At 35.9% G+C, this 15,843-nt stretch overlaps 1 protein-coding gene across 2 annotated transcripts; it reads left to right on the top strand.

Moving 5' to 3' along the window:
• The first annotated feature begins 4,271 nt into the window (after window positions 1-4,271).
• On the top strand, window positions 4,272-13,886 carry LOC132612619 (acyl-CoA-binding domain-containing protein 4). Of its 2 annotated transcripts, none has more exons than XM_060326714.1 (14): window positions 4,272-4,481; window positions 7,286-7,533; window positions 7,662-7,739; window positions 7,870-7,950; window positions 8,080-8,146; window positions 8,232-8,293; window positions 8,439-8,578; window positions 8,647-8,773; window positions 9,452-9,566; window positions 9,646-9,734; window positions 10,441-10,524; window positions 12,131-12,451; window positions 12,534-12,593; window positions 13,483-13,886. In XM_060326714.1, exons 2-14 carry the CDS (start codon window positions 7,438-7,440, stop codon window positions 13,642-13,644), a joined length of 1,482 nt encoding a protein of 493 aa, XP_060182697.1. In that variant the 5' UTR covers window positions 4,272-4,481; window positions 7,286-7,437; the 3' UTR covers window positions 13,645-13,886. The 2 variants fall into 2 exon arrangements, with proteins under 2 accessions (XP_060182697.1, XP_060182696.1); XM_060326713.1 differs by having other exon boundaries at window positions 4,274-4,481; window positions 7,406-7,533.
• Window positions 13,887-15,843: the final 1,957 nt, after the last annotated feature.

The raw sequence follows: 15,843 nt of genomic DNA, 5'->3' as shown, positions 1-15,843 counted from the left end.
ACAACAACAACAACAACAACCCAGTGAAATCGCACAACGTGGGGTCTGGGGAGGGTAGAGTGTACGCAGACCTTACTCCTACCAAGGTAGGACGGCTGTTTCCGAAAGACCCTCGGCTCAATGAAAATCATAAAAAGAGGTCAGATATGCTAAGAAATTCAAAGCGATATGGAAATGCAAATAACGAAAGCGACACAGATAAGATAGAATAGAATAATCAAAGTACAGGAAATAACAGATAATACCAGAAATCAGAGCACAGGAAATTCTACTGCGATAATGTGCCTATTAATAATGAAGGATAACGAGACTATCTACTAGCCTTCTACCCTAATGTGGGTCCTCCAAACCCTCCTATCTAAGGTCATGTCCTCGCTAAGCTGTAACTGCGTCATGTCCTGTCTAATCACCTCTCCCCAATATTTCTTCGGCCTACCCCTACCTCTTCTGAAACCATCCATGGCCAACCTCTCACACCTCCGCACTGGGGCATCCGTACCTCTCCTCTTAACATGCCCAAACCATCTCAGTTTCGCTTCCCGCATCTTGTCTTCCACCGAGGCCACTCCCACCTTGTCCCGAATAGCCTCATTCCTAATCCTGTCACTCCTGGTGTGCCCACACATCCATCTCAACATTCTCATCTCGGCAACTTTCATCTTTTGAACATGAGAGATCCTAACTGGCCAGCACTCCGCCCCATATAACATAGTCGGTCTAACCACCACTTTGTAGAACTTGCCCTTAACTTGCGGTGGCACCTTCTTGTCACATAGCACTCTGGAAGCGAGCCTCCATTTCATCCACCCTGCCCTAATACGATGTGTGACATCCTCGTCAATCTCTCCGTTGCCTTGCATGATAGATCCAAGATACTTGAAACTACTTTTCTTCTGGATGGCCTGGGCACCAAGCCTAACTTCCACGCCAACCTCCTGAGGTGCTTCACTGAACTTGCACTCCATGTACTCTGTCTTGGTCCTACTCAGCTTAAACCCTTTAGACTCCAAGGTATGTCTCCAACCCTCCAGCTTAGCGTTAACTCCACTACGAGTCTCGTCGATCAGGACTATGTCATCCGCGAAAAGCATACACCATGGCACCTCACCTTGAATTTGTCGCGTCAATCCATCCATTACCAAGACAAATAAAAACGGACTAAGAGCTGATCCTTGATGCAACCCCATCCCAACTGGGAAGTGCTCTGAGTCCCCTCCTACTGTCCTTACCCTGGTTTTGGCTCCCTTATACATGTCCTTGATCACTCTAGTGTACGCCACAGGTACACTTTTAGCCTCCAAACATCTCCATAAGATCTCTCTTGGAACTTTGGCGTAAGCATTTTCTAGGTTGATGAATACCATGTGTAAATCCCTCTTCCTCTCCCTATACCGCTCCACCAGTCTCCTCATAAGATGGATGGCTTCTGTAGTTGAGCGTCCAGGCATGAATCCGAACTGGTTCTCTGAAATAGACACGCCTCTCCTCACCCTCATCTCCACCACCCTTTCCCACACTTTCATAGTATGGCTTAGCAACTTGATACCTGTATAGTTGTTGCAACTCTGGATATCCCCCTTGTTCTTGTATAGAGGGATCATTACGCTCGACCTCCATTCTTCGGGCATCCTTGCCGTCTTAAAGATGACATTAAACAACCTAGTCAGCCACTCCAAACCTACTGAGCTCGCGCTCTTCCAAAATTCCCTAGGAATCTCGTCCGGTCCGGTCGCTCTTCCCCTGCGCATCCTACGAACAACACTCTTAACCTCCTCAACCTTAATACTCCTGCAATACCCAAAATCGTGACGCCTCCCTGTATGTTCCAAATCTCCCAACACAATGTCTCTGTCCCATCCTTTATTCAAGAGTTTGTGGAAGTATGACTGCCATCTCCGTCTAATGAGAGTCTCTTCTACCAATACTTTTCCATGCTCGTCCTTGATGCACTTCACTTGATCCACATCGCGTGCCCTTCTCTCTCTCGCCTTGGCTAGCCTGAACAATTTCTGATCCCCGCCTTTCTCTTCTAGTCCAGCGTAAAGACATTCAAAAGCTGCCGTTTTTGCCGTCGAAACCGCCAACTTCGCCTCCTTCCTCGCTATCTTATAAAGTTCCTTATTCGTCCACTTCTCCACCTCATCCTTGCTTTCTATCAACTTCGCATACGCCACCTTCTTTGCTTCCACTTTCCCTTGCACTTCTCCATTCCACCACCAGTCCCCTCGATGCCGACAACTGCCACCTGACGAGACCCCCAACACTTCCCTTGCTACAACCCTAATGCAACTAGCCGTCCTATCCCACGTACTGGTCGCATCCCCACTAGTATCCCAGGCCCCCATATCCTTCAATTTCTCTCCCATCTCCAAGGCACTAGTCGTGGTCATCGGGTGAAAAAATAAGAAAATAAAATAAAGTGAATTTAAAGTTAGTTTTAATTGTGTTGTGGGTGATTATGTTAGTTAAAACTATGTGCTCAAGTTTTGCAAACTTAAAGGACGAATAGTACTCAGATATTTGAGGGACGATATGTGCTCAAATTTTTGCAAACTTAAAGGACGACCAGTGCTTAGAGTTATTTATGAAAGACAAAGTTAGACTTGCCCCTAAAGATAAGAGAGAGTTTTGACCAAAAAAAATCTACCATTTGACTAAACAATCACGTGAACTTTAATCTCTCACTATTTTCTCCCTCTAAAAATATTTTCATCATCTCCAATTTAAAAAAAGTACTTATTAATTTACCAGAAATGATATAGTATGTATATACTAAAACTATACATGTGACTTCTCTGGTGGATAAGATGATGAAGGCAAGGATGAAATAGTTCGGGCATGTAAAAAGAAGATACACAGATGCTGCTAATGAGGATGTGTGAAAAGGTTGGCTATGGTGGGTATGAGAAGAGGTAGAGGTAGGCTGAAAAAGTATTGAGGAGATGTGATTAGACAAGACACAACACACTTGCAGCTTACCGAGGACATGACCCTAGATAGGAGGATATGAAGGTCGAGAATTATGGTAGAAGATTAGTAGGTAGTTGAGTGTTGTATAGTTTTTCTTATTAGTATTATTATTATTATTCTCCTACGTATTATTTTATTCTTCGATTTTATTATTACATATTGTTTTGTTTACTTCGTTACCGCATTATTTGTTGTTGCTAATGTTCTCTTCTCCTTTCTTTATTGTGCTTGGTGTTGATATGCTTTACTTGCCGAGGGTCCATTGGAAACAACCTCCTTCACAAGGTAGAGTAAGGCTACGTGCACACCATCCTCTCAGACACATTTGTGGAATTATACTGAATATGTTGTTATTGGTAATAAAACACATGTATCATATATCTAATTCATAATTATGAATTACAACTACCTATATATGTTTCATCTAATTTTAGATTTAGACACGTATATGTGATATATGGCACATCTAATTATGAATTACAATTACCGACGTATATATTTCATCTAATTATGAATTAGAATGACACACATGTATGATACATCTAATTATAAATTACAATTATATACATCTAAGTCTAATGTAATTATGAATTACAATTAGAGACCACGCATCTAAATTCTAATTATGAATTATTACAATTACCTACTTATATGACACTAAAAATTACTTTTTTAGAATGACACACGTGTATGATACATCTAATTATAAATTACAATTATATACATCTAAGTCTAAGTTACTTTTTTGAAAAAACAGACGCAATACAATTTATTTATCAAATATAGAAAAAATACTTTTAAAATAAATTGATTAAATAAAAACTACTTATCATTTTTCAAACGTAGTTTTTAGAATAATTGTTTAATAAATAATTTTTTGAAGCTCGGACAAACTAACACATGGCTAGAACACAATTTGGGGTTGTTTACTTACTTCTTCACTCCCTCTGTCCCAATTTATTTGATTTGTTTGAAGGTTGACTAATTTGGGGGTCAAACATCTTTTTTTTATTATGATTTTTTTCAATGCTTTTCATATATTGTGAATCATTAATTATGCAGGATTTAAGTAGTTTTTAAATATTTAAATTTTATTATAAAATATTTGAAAAATCTGAATTTAAAATTAAGTCAAAGACAAAGATAAAGCTGTTTGACCTTAAACTAATCAATTTGCAAACAAATTAGGATGGAAGAAATAGTAATTAGTGAGCGATTTATTTTCAATATAAGGCTAGACCAGAACTATAAGTATTTCTAAGTTCTAATATTTTATTTTATGTGAAAAAAAAACAAGTTAGATTTATTTTATTAATTAAAATTCCTTTTTACTAAGTTTTTATATTTAATTTAAATAACCAAATAAAAGAGAAAATTGAGACATTTCTCAAGATCTCATATAGGACGAGTATACACCGACAACCTTATTAGCTATTTTCCGTTACTTTGAGATCGGACGATTTCCAGCCGTCCGATCTCGGTTCAGTTACAGATCCGAATACCCATTTGCTGTAAGTTTTCATTTTGCTTGTTTAATTAAATCATTTCTTTGTAGATTTGTATTAAATTATGTTCAATTGTTCATGTGATTTATATGTGAAAAATTGTTGATGATTTTTTGAAAATGTAGCATTTTTGGCAACATTTTATATTTACCAATGCAATTTATGAGACTCCAATTTATGTCTAAGGTGTTTGTTCGGGCACGAGATTTAAGAAAAAAATGAAGAATTTTGAAACTCGTGGTCTAAAATAAGTTACAAATACCGGCGTGGCTATCAAAATGAAGACTTTTGAAACTTGTAAAATGAGAAGTTTAAAGTTGAATTGTTACTAAATATAGAAATGTGTCATTCTTTTAGGTACTGACTAAAAAGGAAATAGTATAATATAAATTGGGACGGAGGGAGTAGGAAATAAGCATGAAGACTTTTGAAACTTGTGATCTAAAACAAGTTACAAATACTGGTGTGGCTATAAAAATGAAGACTTTTGAAACTTGTAATATGAGAAGTTTAAAGTTGAATTGTTACTAAATATAGAAATGTGTCATTCTTTTCAAGACTGACTAAAAAGGAAATAGTATAATATAAATTGGGGCGGAGGGAGTAGGAAATAAGCATGAAGACTTTTGAAACTTGTGGTCTAAAACAAGTTACAAATACTGGTGTGGCTATAAAAATGAAGACTTTTGAAACTTGTAATATGAGAAGTTTAAAGTTGAATTGTTACTAAATATAGAAATGTGTCATTTTTTTCGGGACTGACTTAAAAGGAAAGTATCGTATAAATTGGGATGGAGGGAGTAGGAAATAAGCATGAAGACTTTTGAAACTTGTGATGTGAGAAGTTTAAAGTTGAATTGTTACTAAATATAGAAATGTGTCATTCTTTTCGGGACTGACTTAAAAGGAAAGAGTATCGTATAAATTGGGACGGAGGGAGTAAGAAATAAGCAAAGTGAGAGATTACTGAATTGTACCGTTTGCAGGATAACTGAGAAGCTTGTGAAGTAGTGATCTGCTTGTAGTAATTGTTAGTTGAGATTCACACATACTTATAGGTTTTGGAGTAATAAAGGCCTATGATGGGATTAATTGCCATCGAAAGCAGTGTAATTTGTATGTGAAAGTTTCTGAATTCATATAATTGGATCAGTCTGATCATTTTCTCAACTAGGTTTGTATGCAGATCCCATTAACGATGATGACCTTTTCTTTTCTTTTCCTTAAAAAGTAGCATTCTTGCTAGATCTTTGTCAATGCAATTTATGATAGAAAATAAGCGAAGTAGAGATTAGTGATTTGTAGATTTTAGAGGATACCAAGAAGGTTGTGAAGTAGTGATCTGCTTGTATGTAATTGTTAGTTGAGATTCACACACATATATAGGTTTTAGAGTATAAAGACCTATCATAGGATTGGGATTTATGATGGGAAGCTAAGAAACATTTGTTTGTTTAAATCTTTTCCGATGCATATTTGTGTCCAATTATGTCATATTGTGACTGACAGCAGTGAGATTTATATGTGCAAGTTGCTGTATTCATATAATTCTGATCAGTCTAACGATTAGCTCAAATGGGTTAATGTGCAAATCAGCATTCTTGATAACCCCTTTTTTTGTTTTTTGAAGAAGTAACATTCTTGGTAACGTCTCTTTATCAATGCAATTATGATAGAAATAAGCAAAATGAGAGATTATTGAGTTGTAGAATTTACTGGATAACTGAGAATCTTGACAAGTAATGATCTGCTTGTATGTTATTGTTAGTTGAGATTCACACACACATATATAGGTTTTAGAGTATAAATATTTATGATGGGATTGCTCAGTTAGCTAAGAAACATTTGTCGGTTCTTTCAGTTTCAAAAAACAAAAAGAAAAAAAAAAAGAAACATTTGTCGGTTCTGTTTTTTTAGCAAGACTGATGAAGCTGAGCTTAGCTAAATTGTCTGCTATAAAATTTATGTTGCTAAGTTCATGTAATTTTTTTTTATGACATGGGAACCCGCAGCCGCTACCCTTCGGGTGCGCACAGGGTAAACCCAGCTCCTGTGCAATAGCTCGCAAACCACACAGGAGAGGTAACCCACACTAGGTTATGTAATTGATTCCCTTGTTTTGTTTAGATCTTGCTAAAAGCAGTCTCTTGATTGGTTTCAGCATTATTTTTTTGGTTAATAGTTCCAGGAATTGGGCTCATTTGTATAGCATTAAGTTGGACAACTTTTAAGATCTCACCTATTTCAATTTATCTTAAACTAATTCTTGTATGAGAAATGGACGGTGATGTTTTTCTATGTGTACTATTATTGCATAGGTGAATATCATATTTTGATTAACCCATGTATGCACCTGATTTTTGTTTTTACAATGTAAGCCATTGATGAAAATTATCATTTCATCGAGTCTTCCATGCATTTAATTTTCAGTTTCTTGTTTTTACATTGCATTTTCATGTATTTGGTGCCAGTCTTAAAATAAAAAGCTTGCCTTTTAATTTTGAGTATTCGATGGAAGCTGTTAAAACGGCAGACAGGATATGGATTTTCTCAGTCTGCTACACTGATGTAAAGGAACTGATTTGCATGTAAGATGGCATAATCTTCGTGCTTCTGTTTATAAAATCTTACCATTCTCAAAAATAATTTAGTAAGCATTTTTCATTAAAAAGATGATGGGTAACTGGTTAGCGGGATTTCCTATACGCTGCTCCCCCAAAGTGTTGGCTCTGCTCCTGATTAAAGCACTTCTCGGCATGCTCCATATCTGAAGTTATGACCGACCCCTTACCCCGAAATGTTTCTAGCAGGAACTGGATGATTCAATCTTCTTTACTTCGGAGTATCATCAAATTCTGGTGCTATATTTCCATTTCATAATGCATAATGTCTAATGTTATGTACTGATTCCTCTGGTGCTTTCCAAACAGCCAAGGCTGTTTGAGCTCAAAATTAAGCTGCTATGGGATCTGATGGTCAAAATTGGTATTTGGATTTAACCTATGATCAATGGGTTCCTTTGTCTGTCTCTGGTCCGAGACCAGCTGCGCGCTACAAGGTTCCCCTACTTCTATATTTTATAATAACCTATTCTGATTCTTTTTCTTTATCACAATATGCCATTTTTACCATCGCTGATTATATCTTGGATATTACTACTTATGTGACTTTTTTATTGCACCGTAGCATGCAGCTGCCACAGTTGATGGAAAATTATATATCATTGGTGGAAGTCGTAATGGACGATACCTGTCTGACATTCAGGTATTTGGTCATTCTTGTGATCACTTTTTCTTGTTAAACGGTTCCTAGGTTTGTGCAGGACAGGTGATCAGTTTTTTATTTCACGTACAATGATATTCTTTTCTTTCTTCAATTAATTCCACTTCCACAGGTCTTTGATCTGAAAAGTTTGACATGGTCCACTATAAAGTTGAATTCTGGAGTTCTTCCAGCTACCTCTGGCCACAATATGGTGAGAATTGACCTAATATTATTATGTTTCACCTGCTAATTTCTTTGTCATTTCACTCGTTCTAGCAAATAATCCTCTGATGTGATGATTTGTCTTCTATTTTGGCGCTGCTCTTGATTTTGTTGGCAGATTATGTGGGAAAATAAGCTTCTATTTCTTGCTGGTCACTCAAAGGATGTTTCTGACACAGTAACAGGTTTGTAATCCTTCGGAGCCTTTAAAAGCTGGTAACCGATGCTTATTCGTCTTAGCTTTAAATCTTCTCAATGTATCTTTTGCAGTTCGGTTCATTGATCTTCAATCATATGAATGTGGTGTTATAGAGACCTTTGGAAAACTTCCGGTAATTAACCATCCTTCTCTTAGCTTTCACTCTTTCCCATTCATAGCCTTCTTTGTCGGGCAAATCTTGAACTTTAATGCCTGTTAGTGTTTAGTTTATTCTACTGAGAGCTCTAAGGTTGTTTCTTGTCTATTGGGTCTTTTAGGTAGCTCGAGGTGGGCAATCGGTTACCCTTTTTGGATCTAAACTCATAATGTTCGGTGGAGAAGACCGGCATAGGCGTCTGCTAAATGATGTTAGTGTTCTTGATCTAGAGACAATGAGTTGGAGTAATGTTGAGACCACGTAAGTGTCTGACCAAATTTATTCTTCACTAATTATGCATTTTGCATTAATTCATTGTGCTTTGATAGGCAGACATCCCCAGCTCCCAGGTTCGATCATACAGCTGCACTCCATGCCGACCGCTACCTTCTGATTCTGGGTGGATGTTCTCATTCAATTTTTTTCAACGATCTTCATGTCCTTGACTTGGAAACGGTATAATTACCTGTTTGGAGATTTTATTTAAAGGCATACTACTTATAACAATTGTTTGACATCACATTTTAGATCAGATGGAGTTGTGATGATAATAATGTCTAGTATCTGCAATGCAGCCATTTTGCTCTGTGAATGATCTTTAAAGAAAAAGGGGCTTTTTTCATTTTTGGCATGTTGGACGAAATTAATTACGGGCGCTAGCCAAAATAAACAGAACATATACACTGATTATGTATATTCTATGTATTTTTATGTATACAATATGCATATTTTATGTATATGAACACTCGATATACAAAACCTATACATTTGCTGGCTATTTTGTAAATTAGATCACTGAAAGGCATTGGACTGTAATTAACTAGAAAAAGTATTACTCCCTCTGTCTCAATTTATGTGATACATTTTCCTTTTTAGTCTGTCCCAAAAAGAATGATACATTTCCTTATTTTGCAACAATTTAACTTTAACCTTTACCTTTTACGCTTAACGAGATGATCTATAACCACACAAATGTCTTTGATTTGTTTTAGACCACAAGATTCAAAAGTCTTCCTTTATTTCTTAAACTCCGTGCCGAGTCAAACTATATCACATAAATTGGGACGGAGGGAGTATTTAATAATTATAGTCAGTTGGATTGTAAAACTTAGAAAATTCTTTTTTCATTGGCAGATGGAATGGTCTCAACCACAACTTCAGGGGGATCTGGTTAGTCCAAGAGCTGGTCATGCTGGTGTCACTCTAGGTGACAACTGGTATATTGTTGGTGGTGGAGATAACAGAAGCGGTAAGTGATACATTTAAGCAGCCTGCACCCGCTGTGCATTCTTGTTCATGATTCACAACTCTTTGTATTCTTTTTGCAGGTGTGCCAGAAACTCTCGTGTTAAATATGTCGAAGCTTGTAGTGTCTGTATTAGCAACTGTAAAGGGGAGAGATCCACTCGCGAGTGAGGTTACCTTCCGCCTACAATCTTTCTTCCGGAAATTTGATATCCTGTATTTTTAGGAAGAATATCTTGCCCTTGGCGCAGTCCATTATCTTAAAACACTGTTAAGTATGTTTATGTAGTAGCCATTGCCCATGACCTATGTTGCTTGGACTCTTTACTTTCGTTGCCGCACCCGTGTCGACATGACATGGGTGTGGGATCCGTACCTGATCTGGTCAATCAATTTTGGGTACTTTGACCAAAATCGAGGGAGAAATTCTGGACAAATTCAATGATTTATGTAATCAAAACAAAAGCTGTGGTGCAATTGAAGAAAATGGAATAACTTGTATATAGAAATTTCTATACCACTCCTTTTCCTTATATCTACTTCCGAGATTCTCCTCTTGATCAATATTTTCTCCTCAAGTTTTCCACATAATATCCCATAATTTAGGCTTTATAACTTTGTTTTTAGAATTTTGAGTTTTTGTTTGCCGAATGCCTGCACCCGTATCCGTACTTGGATCCGTACCCACGAATCTTAAAATTTAGATCATGACCTACCCGACCTCTAGATCTGTACCCGTATCCGACACCCACACCCAAGTCTAGCCTATGACAATACTATTTCCCAGTACTCAAACTTTTTTGAGGTTGTGTATTTCTTTTACTTTATTGATCTTTAGGTTTGTTTTGCAATTCTTTCTGATATGACATTTGAAACAGGGACTGAGTGTTTCTTCAGCATCACTTGATGGTGAGAAATTCTTGGTTGCTTTTGGTGGCTACAACGGGAAGTACAATAACGAGGTATCTTCTAAATCCTATTTTCGCTTTTCTACGACAACCCTAAACTTTCTTGTGGGGAGATAAATAGATTACAGAGGCATTGGATCTTGTCTACCTCTATTGATTCTCTCTATATGTTGATAAGATCCAAATCCAATTCGTTTTCTCAGATAAGCTATTACTACTTGACCAGGAAAGCAGGAAAATAATCCATCCGTCATATTTTCATTAGATCTAGTCTGAGAGGAGATGTTATTAAGACGAAACGGTTGAGTGGGTTTATTATTTCTTCTGAGTTGGACGTATATAATTTTAGTAGTAACTGTTAGAATGCTGGAAAAGGTTAATCAGTTTTAGAATATTGGTTCTCTAGGTATTGTTGATTGTTTTTTTTTTTTTTTGATAAAGGTAAAGGTATTGTTGATTGTTGGTAAGAAGTGCTGTATACATGTTGGAAATAAACTACTCCCTCCATCCCAATTTATGTGAACTTGTTTGACTGGGCATGGAGTTTAAGAAGACTTTGAAACTTAAGGTCTAAAATAAGCTATAGAAATTGTGGTGGCTATAAATCATTTCATTAAGGCTTAAATGGGATATTTGAAGTTAAATTGTTACAATCCCGCCGACGATTGGTGTCACGCCCCAAAACCTTGGTGGGACAGACTGGCACTCGGTGCCTTAACATAGACCGAGCGAACCAATCTTACATGATTTATGAACATAATACATGCATGAGCGGAAAAATATAATCTTTCATAGACTGCTTTCTTTTCGTCAACTTATAATACCTACATAAATAATAATATGAAAAGATGTCGTTCTTTTTTGGGACTGACTAAGAAAAAAGAGAGTCACATAAATTGGGACGGACGGAGGGAGTAGAAGGACCTGAGAGTAGGACAGGATTACACTATTATAACATGGGATATAACATTATAAATAGACTGGATTAAAAACAACAACATACCCAGTGTAATCCCACAAAGTGGGGTCTGGGGAGGGTAGGATGTACGCAGACTGGATTGTGCATTTGATTTTATATTGCTATTGGCTCGCGGTTGAGGGATAGCTGCTGAAAGCGTATAAGCCAAGCTTTGAACATTGGTAATAGAAAATTGAAAGCTACCATTGTTTGCATTTGCTCTTCCACGGAGCTTTTTGGTTAATAAATTTAATTTCGGGCATGCGTTTTCATTTAACAATCTCCTATAATTTATTGGTTTTAGCTAGTATCTTAATGGGGAAAGGCTATGTGAATGAGAGAATCAAATTCTCTTTGTAGCGGTCATCTACTTGTCCTTATAAATTGATTAAGGTCTTCATCCTTGACCATTAAAATTTATTAAACTATTTAAAATTTAAAACTTTGATGTGCTTTCTCTATCAAACCAACTTTTCAACCATTACTTCAATAATTTCTTCCGCAATCACTAATGTAATTTATAATTCAATTTAGCACTCAAAGGTATAGTGGTCAATAAAGTGGGTGCAAATGTTTCAAATCCCCATTAAAAAAAAAGGTGATTCTTTCTATCCGTCTAAGCATTAGTAAATAGGTACCCGATGAATTAGTCGAGAGCTATGAGGCCTTCTTTCTTAAATTACTGTGTTTGATATTGTATAGGTATATGTTATGAGGCCTAAACCAAGGGATGTATTACATCCTAAGATACTTCAATCACCGGCAGCCGAAGCAGCAGCAGCTTCTGTCAGAGCTGCATATGCCTTAACTAAACCAGAGAAGTTAGACTTGCCCGAGAGAGAAGATTCCAATTTTAAGGAAGTCCATGTTGATAGCGCCCAGCATAATCTTTCGGTAGAAATTAGTGCACTTGGAGAACAAAAAAAGGTGTTGGAGTCATCAATTGCAGATGTCAGAGCAGAAAATGCTAATCTCAGGACTAATCTTGATGATGTCAATGCCACTCATGCTGACTTGTCTAAGGTACTCTCATTCGAGTAAATGCTCGATACAAATTGATGATTAACTAATTGTCAATTATTAACGTTTCATCGCTTCATTACAGGAGCTTCAGTCAGTTCAAGGTCAACTTATATCTGAGAGATCAAGATGTGCTAAACTGGAGGTTATACTTCTGATACTTTTTTTTTTTTTTTTTTTTTTTTTTTTTTTAACTTAAGTTCTAATTCTTCCATCCCATCCTATATTAGAGCAATCAGTCAATTATGTCGCAGTTTAAAACTGTCGGGTCAACTATTTGTGAACTCACGAGAAAATGAAAAAGATGGTCCCTTATCTTTGGTAGTAGGTTCAAAATAGTCCCTTAAGTATCACTTCAGTAGTTTTGGTCCTTTAATTTTGTCAAAAGGTGAGCACTTTTGGTCTCTGTTAGATATTTAACCAACTCTGATTGTTAAATTTAATCAGGACTATGAAAATAGAAAATATTTAATCATAATGTTTAGTATCACCACCGTGCATCCTATATTAGAGCAACAACAACATACCTAGTGTAATTCCACAAGTGGGATTTGGGGAGGGTAGAGTGTACGGAGACCTTACGTCTATCTTGGGAGGTCGAGAGGCTGTTTTTGATAGACCCTTGGCTCAGGATAAAACAATATTAATCAGGTCAAATAGGAAAAAGGCTACACCGAAACAGTATGCTAAGTGAAGAATAAGAGACAATAAATAATAACAGAAATCGAAGGACAAGAAACTACAGGAGAAATACTGTGGCTACTAGTAAGTAAGGAAAAGCAAGACAACGCTCTACTACCTACTAATCTTCTACCCTAATCCGTGTCCTCCACAACCTCCTATCTAAGGTCATGTCCTCGGTAAGCTGCAATTGCGCCATGTCCATTCTAATTACCTCTCACCAATACTTCTTCGGCCTACCTATATTAGAGCAATATGATCAATTTGTGGTTTAGTTGTTCTGCTCGTTTCAAGCCGACAAATATTTAAATGTGGCTGTGGTTTTGTTTGTGACCTTTTCATGGCATCTTCAGGCACAAATAGGAGAGCTACAGAAGATGCTAGAGTCTATGAAGTCTATAGAGGAGGAAGTTCAAGCTCTACGAAGGGAGAAATCTGAATTGGAACGTGACATGGAGCGTGCTTCATCTGTCCAGAAACAGGGCTCGGGCGGTTGGAAGTGGATTACTGGATAAGTATTTGAAGGAAGTTGCATATTTGCAACCTTAGTTTTTTCCTTTTCTTATGCATCTTGCAAAAGAAAAGTTTACCAGCATTTTGGTGTTCTTGTATGCTGTTTGTAAGAGGAAGTGCAACTTCGGAATTTTTGTTGAAAAACCATATCATTCTTTTTTACTGGCTTTCTTTTTATGTTGTGACACTTGCATTTTGTAATGGCAATATTTCATTGTAGCTAATAGATTGTATTTGAACGTCATAGTTTCTAATTGGCAATACAACATCCGATGTTTGCACAAAATAATTCTTTTTGACCTTAATAGTGAAAAATTAAAGTGAAAACATCACACTTAACCATTGTTTAAGTGGTAAATGTGTGTATGAAAGACCAGAGGCGGATCTAGAATTTGAAGGTGGTGGGTGCCACGATTTTCTTCAAAGTACATCTTGTTAGAAACGTATATTTGAGTCGGGTCCATCTCTTTTTAATTTATTCGGGTCAAATTAATAGGTTTTTTTTTATTTGAAAATATGAAAATTACATCTCAAAAATCAAGAAACGAACATAATTAGCATCTTAAACAAGGAATCACACTCATTAACACCCATTAACAACAGAAGTAAAATCAACATTTTCACCAGGGACTTGCATGTCTTATGTATATTTAAAAAAATGAATTTGCACAAGTAAAATAACATCTTCAATAAGAGAATTACACCAATCAAAATAAGAAAAATAATAGAAAAACTCTTCAATAGGTAAATACACCCCATAAGTAAATGTAGAATTAGATAAACTACAAGTTCTATCATAAATTTCATGTTTTTTCTAAGCAGTGATTACGAAATTTCCATCACAATTTAAGTAGTAAAAGTGATTTAAATTGAAATTATACGTACTCCAATTCATTTCTCATTTTATTATTAAGTACTCCAATTCATTTCTCATGTTATTTATTGTTTATTAAGAGTGTCCCAAGTCAAATCTAGACAAATAAACATGGACGGAGGGAGTAATAAATAAAAGAAATTATAAAAAAAAAATTGAATTTTGATCTCAATCCAAAATTCCAATTGAGACTCAAGTTTTTCGATTTAAATACTCACATATTTGAGATTAAGATAAATGCTTAATTTAAGGGATTTTGAAGTTTCTATATGTGTGTTCTCGTTAGAGATCACAGATAAAATAATAGAAAGAGGAAAGACAATATAAATAATAAAAAGATAAATAGAAAATTGGGAGGGCCGAAAAGGGAATTACTGGTACAAAGGAAGTAAACAGCGCAAAGAAAAATAGGAGTCGAAAAATGTTCAAAGATAGATTCAAACTTGTGTCAGCCAGCCGTGACACCTTTGTCTAATTTACGATTGGGGGTGACAAAATCAAATATTTAATCTAATTTAAGCAAATTATAACATAAGTATATAAAAAATTTATTAATCGAGAGGGTGCCATGCCACCCCCACCCTAAAGGGTGGATCCGCCTCTGTGAAAGACGCGTGCTGGCAAGTATAATAAACCTCGAAAAGTACCACAGTACCACAATTTGGTAAACCAATTTTATATTACTATATCACTATAAGTTGTATACTTAAGTTAGTATTATATTATCTTTTTTAAAATGAGCAAGGTGTGAGAAATTGCGTAGCATTTTCGGAAGTCTACATATTTGACCTAACTAAATTTTATTTGAAGGAACTGTTGAGATTAACTTTTAGACCATTCAATCCAATGTTGGCTTCTGGTCACAAACAAACATAGGAAACTCTAAACTGACCTTAATAATTACATTAACCTTTTGGTCCATCAAAGTATACTCGCATTAAAAGTTGGACTTTATGCTGCAAAAATGACAAAAGGTTTTAAGAATAAAGTAATAGAATAAAAGATTAATTCATTCCATGCACGCATGCATGTTCTTGGACGGACTAGTATGACAATGCCTAACAGAAGATTACGAATAAATTGCTTATTCGTACTTGGTCGTTACACTAAATCTTTAATCTTAAAAGTTTCAAATCAAAGCAAAAATATATACTAACACTATGGTTATGTCATAACAATTTTATGCAAGACATATAAATAAATTTATTTAGTGCAAACAATGAGTGAATAAATATTTTCCTTGGTCCTAACATTCTTTTTGGAATGTCCACCAATCTATCTATATTATATTAAAAACATGAACTCCCTAACTTGAAAGTTAAATTAC

This window comes from Lycium barbarum, chromosome 10 (genome assembly GCF_019175385.1).
Source record: "Lycium barbarum isolate Lr01 chromosome 10, ASM1917538v2, whole genome shotgun sequence".
NCBI lineage: Eukaryota > Viridiplantae > Streptophyta > Magnoliopsida > Solanales > Solanaceae > Lycium > Lycium barbarum.
The sequence above is the reverse complement of the archived record's forward strand: the minus strand, read 5'-3'. Positions and strand labels throughout refer to the sequence as shown.

Excerpts from the sequence above, each read along its gene's own strand:
- LOC132612619 (XM_060326714.1), top strand. The coding sequence starts at position 7,438 with ATGGGATCTGATGGTCAAAATTGGTATTTGGATTTAACCTATGATCAA. Across the intron at positions 7,740-7,869 it reads GATACCTGTCTGACATTCAG|GTCTTTGATCTGAAAAGTTT; the intron begins GTATTTGGTCAT and ends CCACTTCCACAG. Across the intron at positions 8,774-9,451 it reads ATGTCCTTGACTTGGAAACG|ATGGAATGGTCTCAACCACA; the intron begins GTATAATTACCT and ends TTTCATTGGCAG.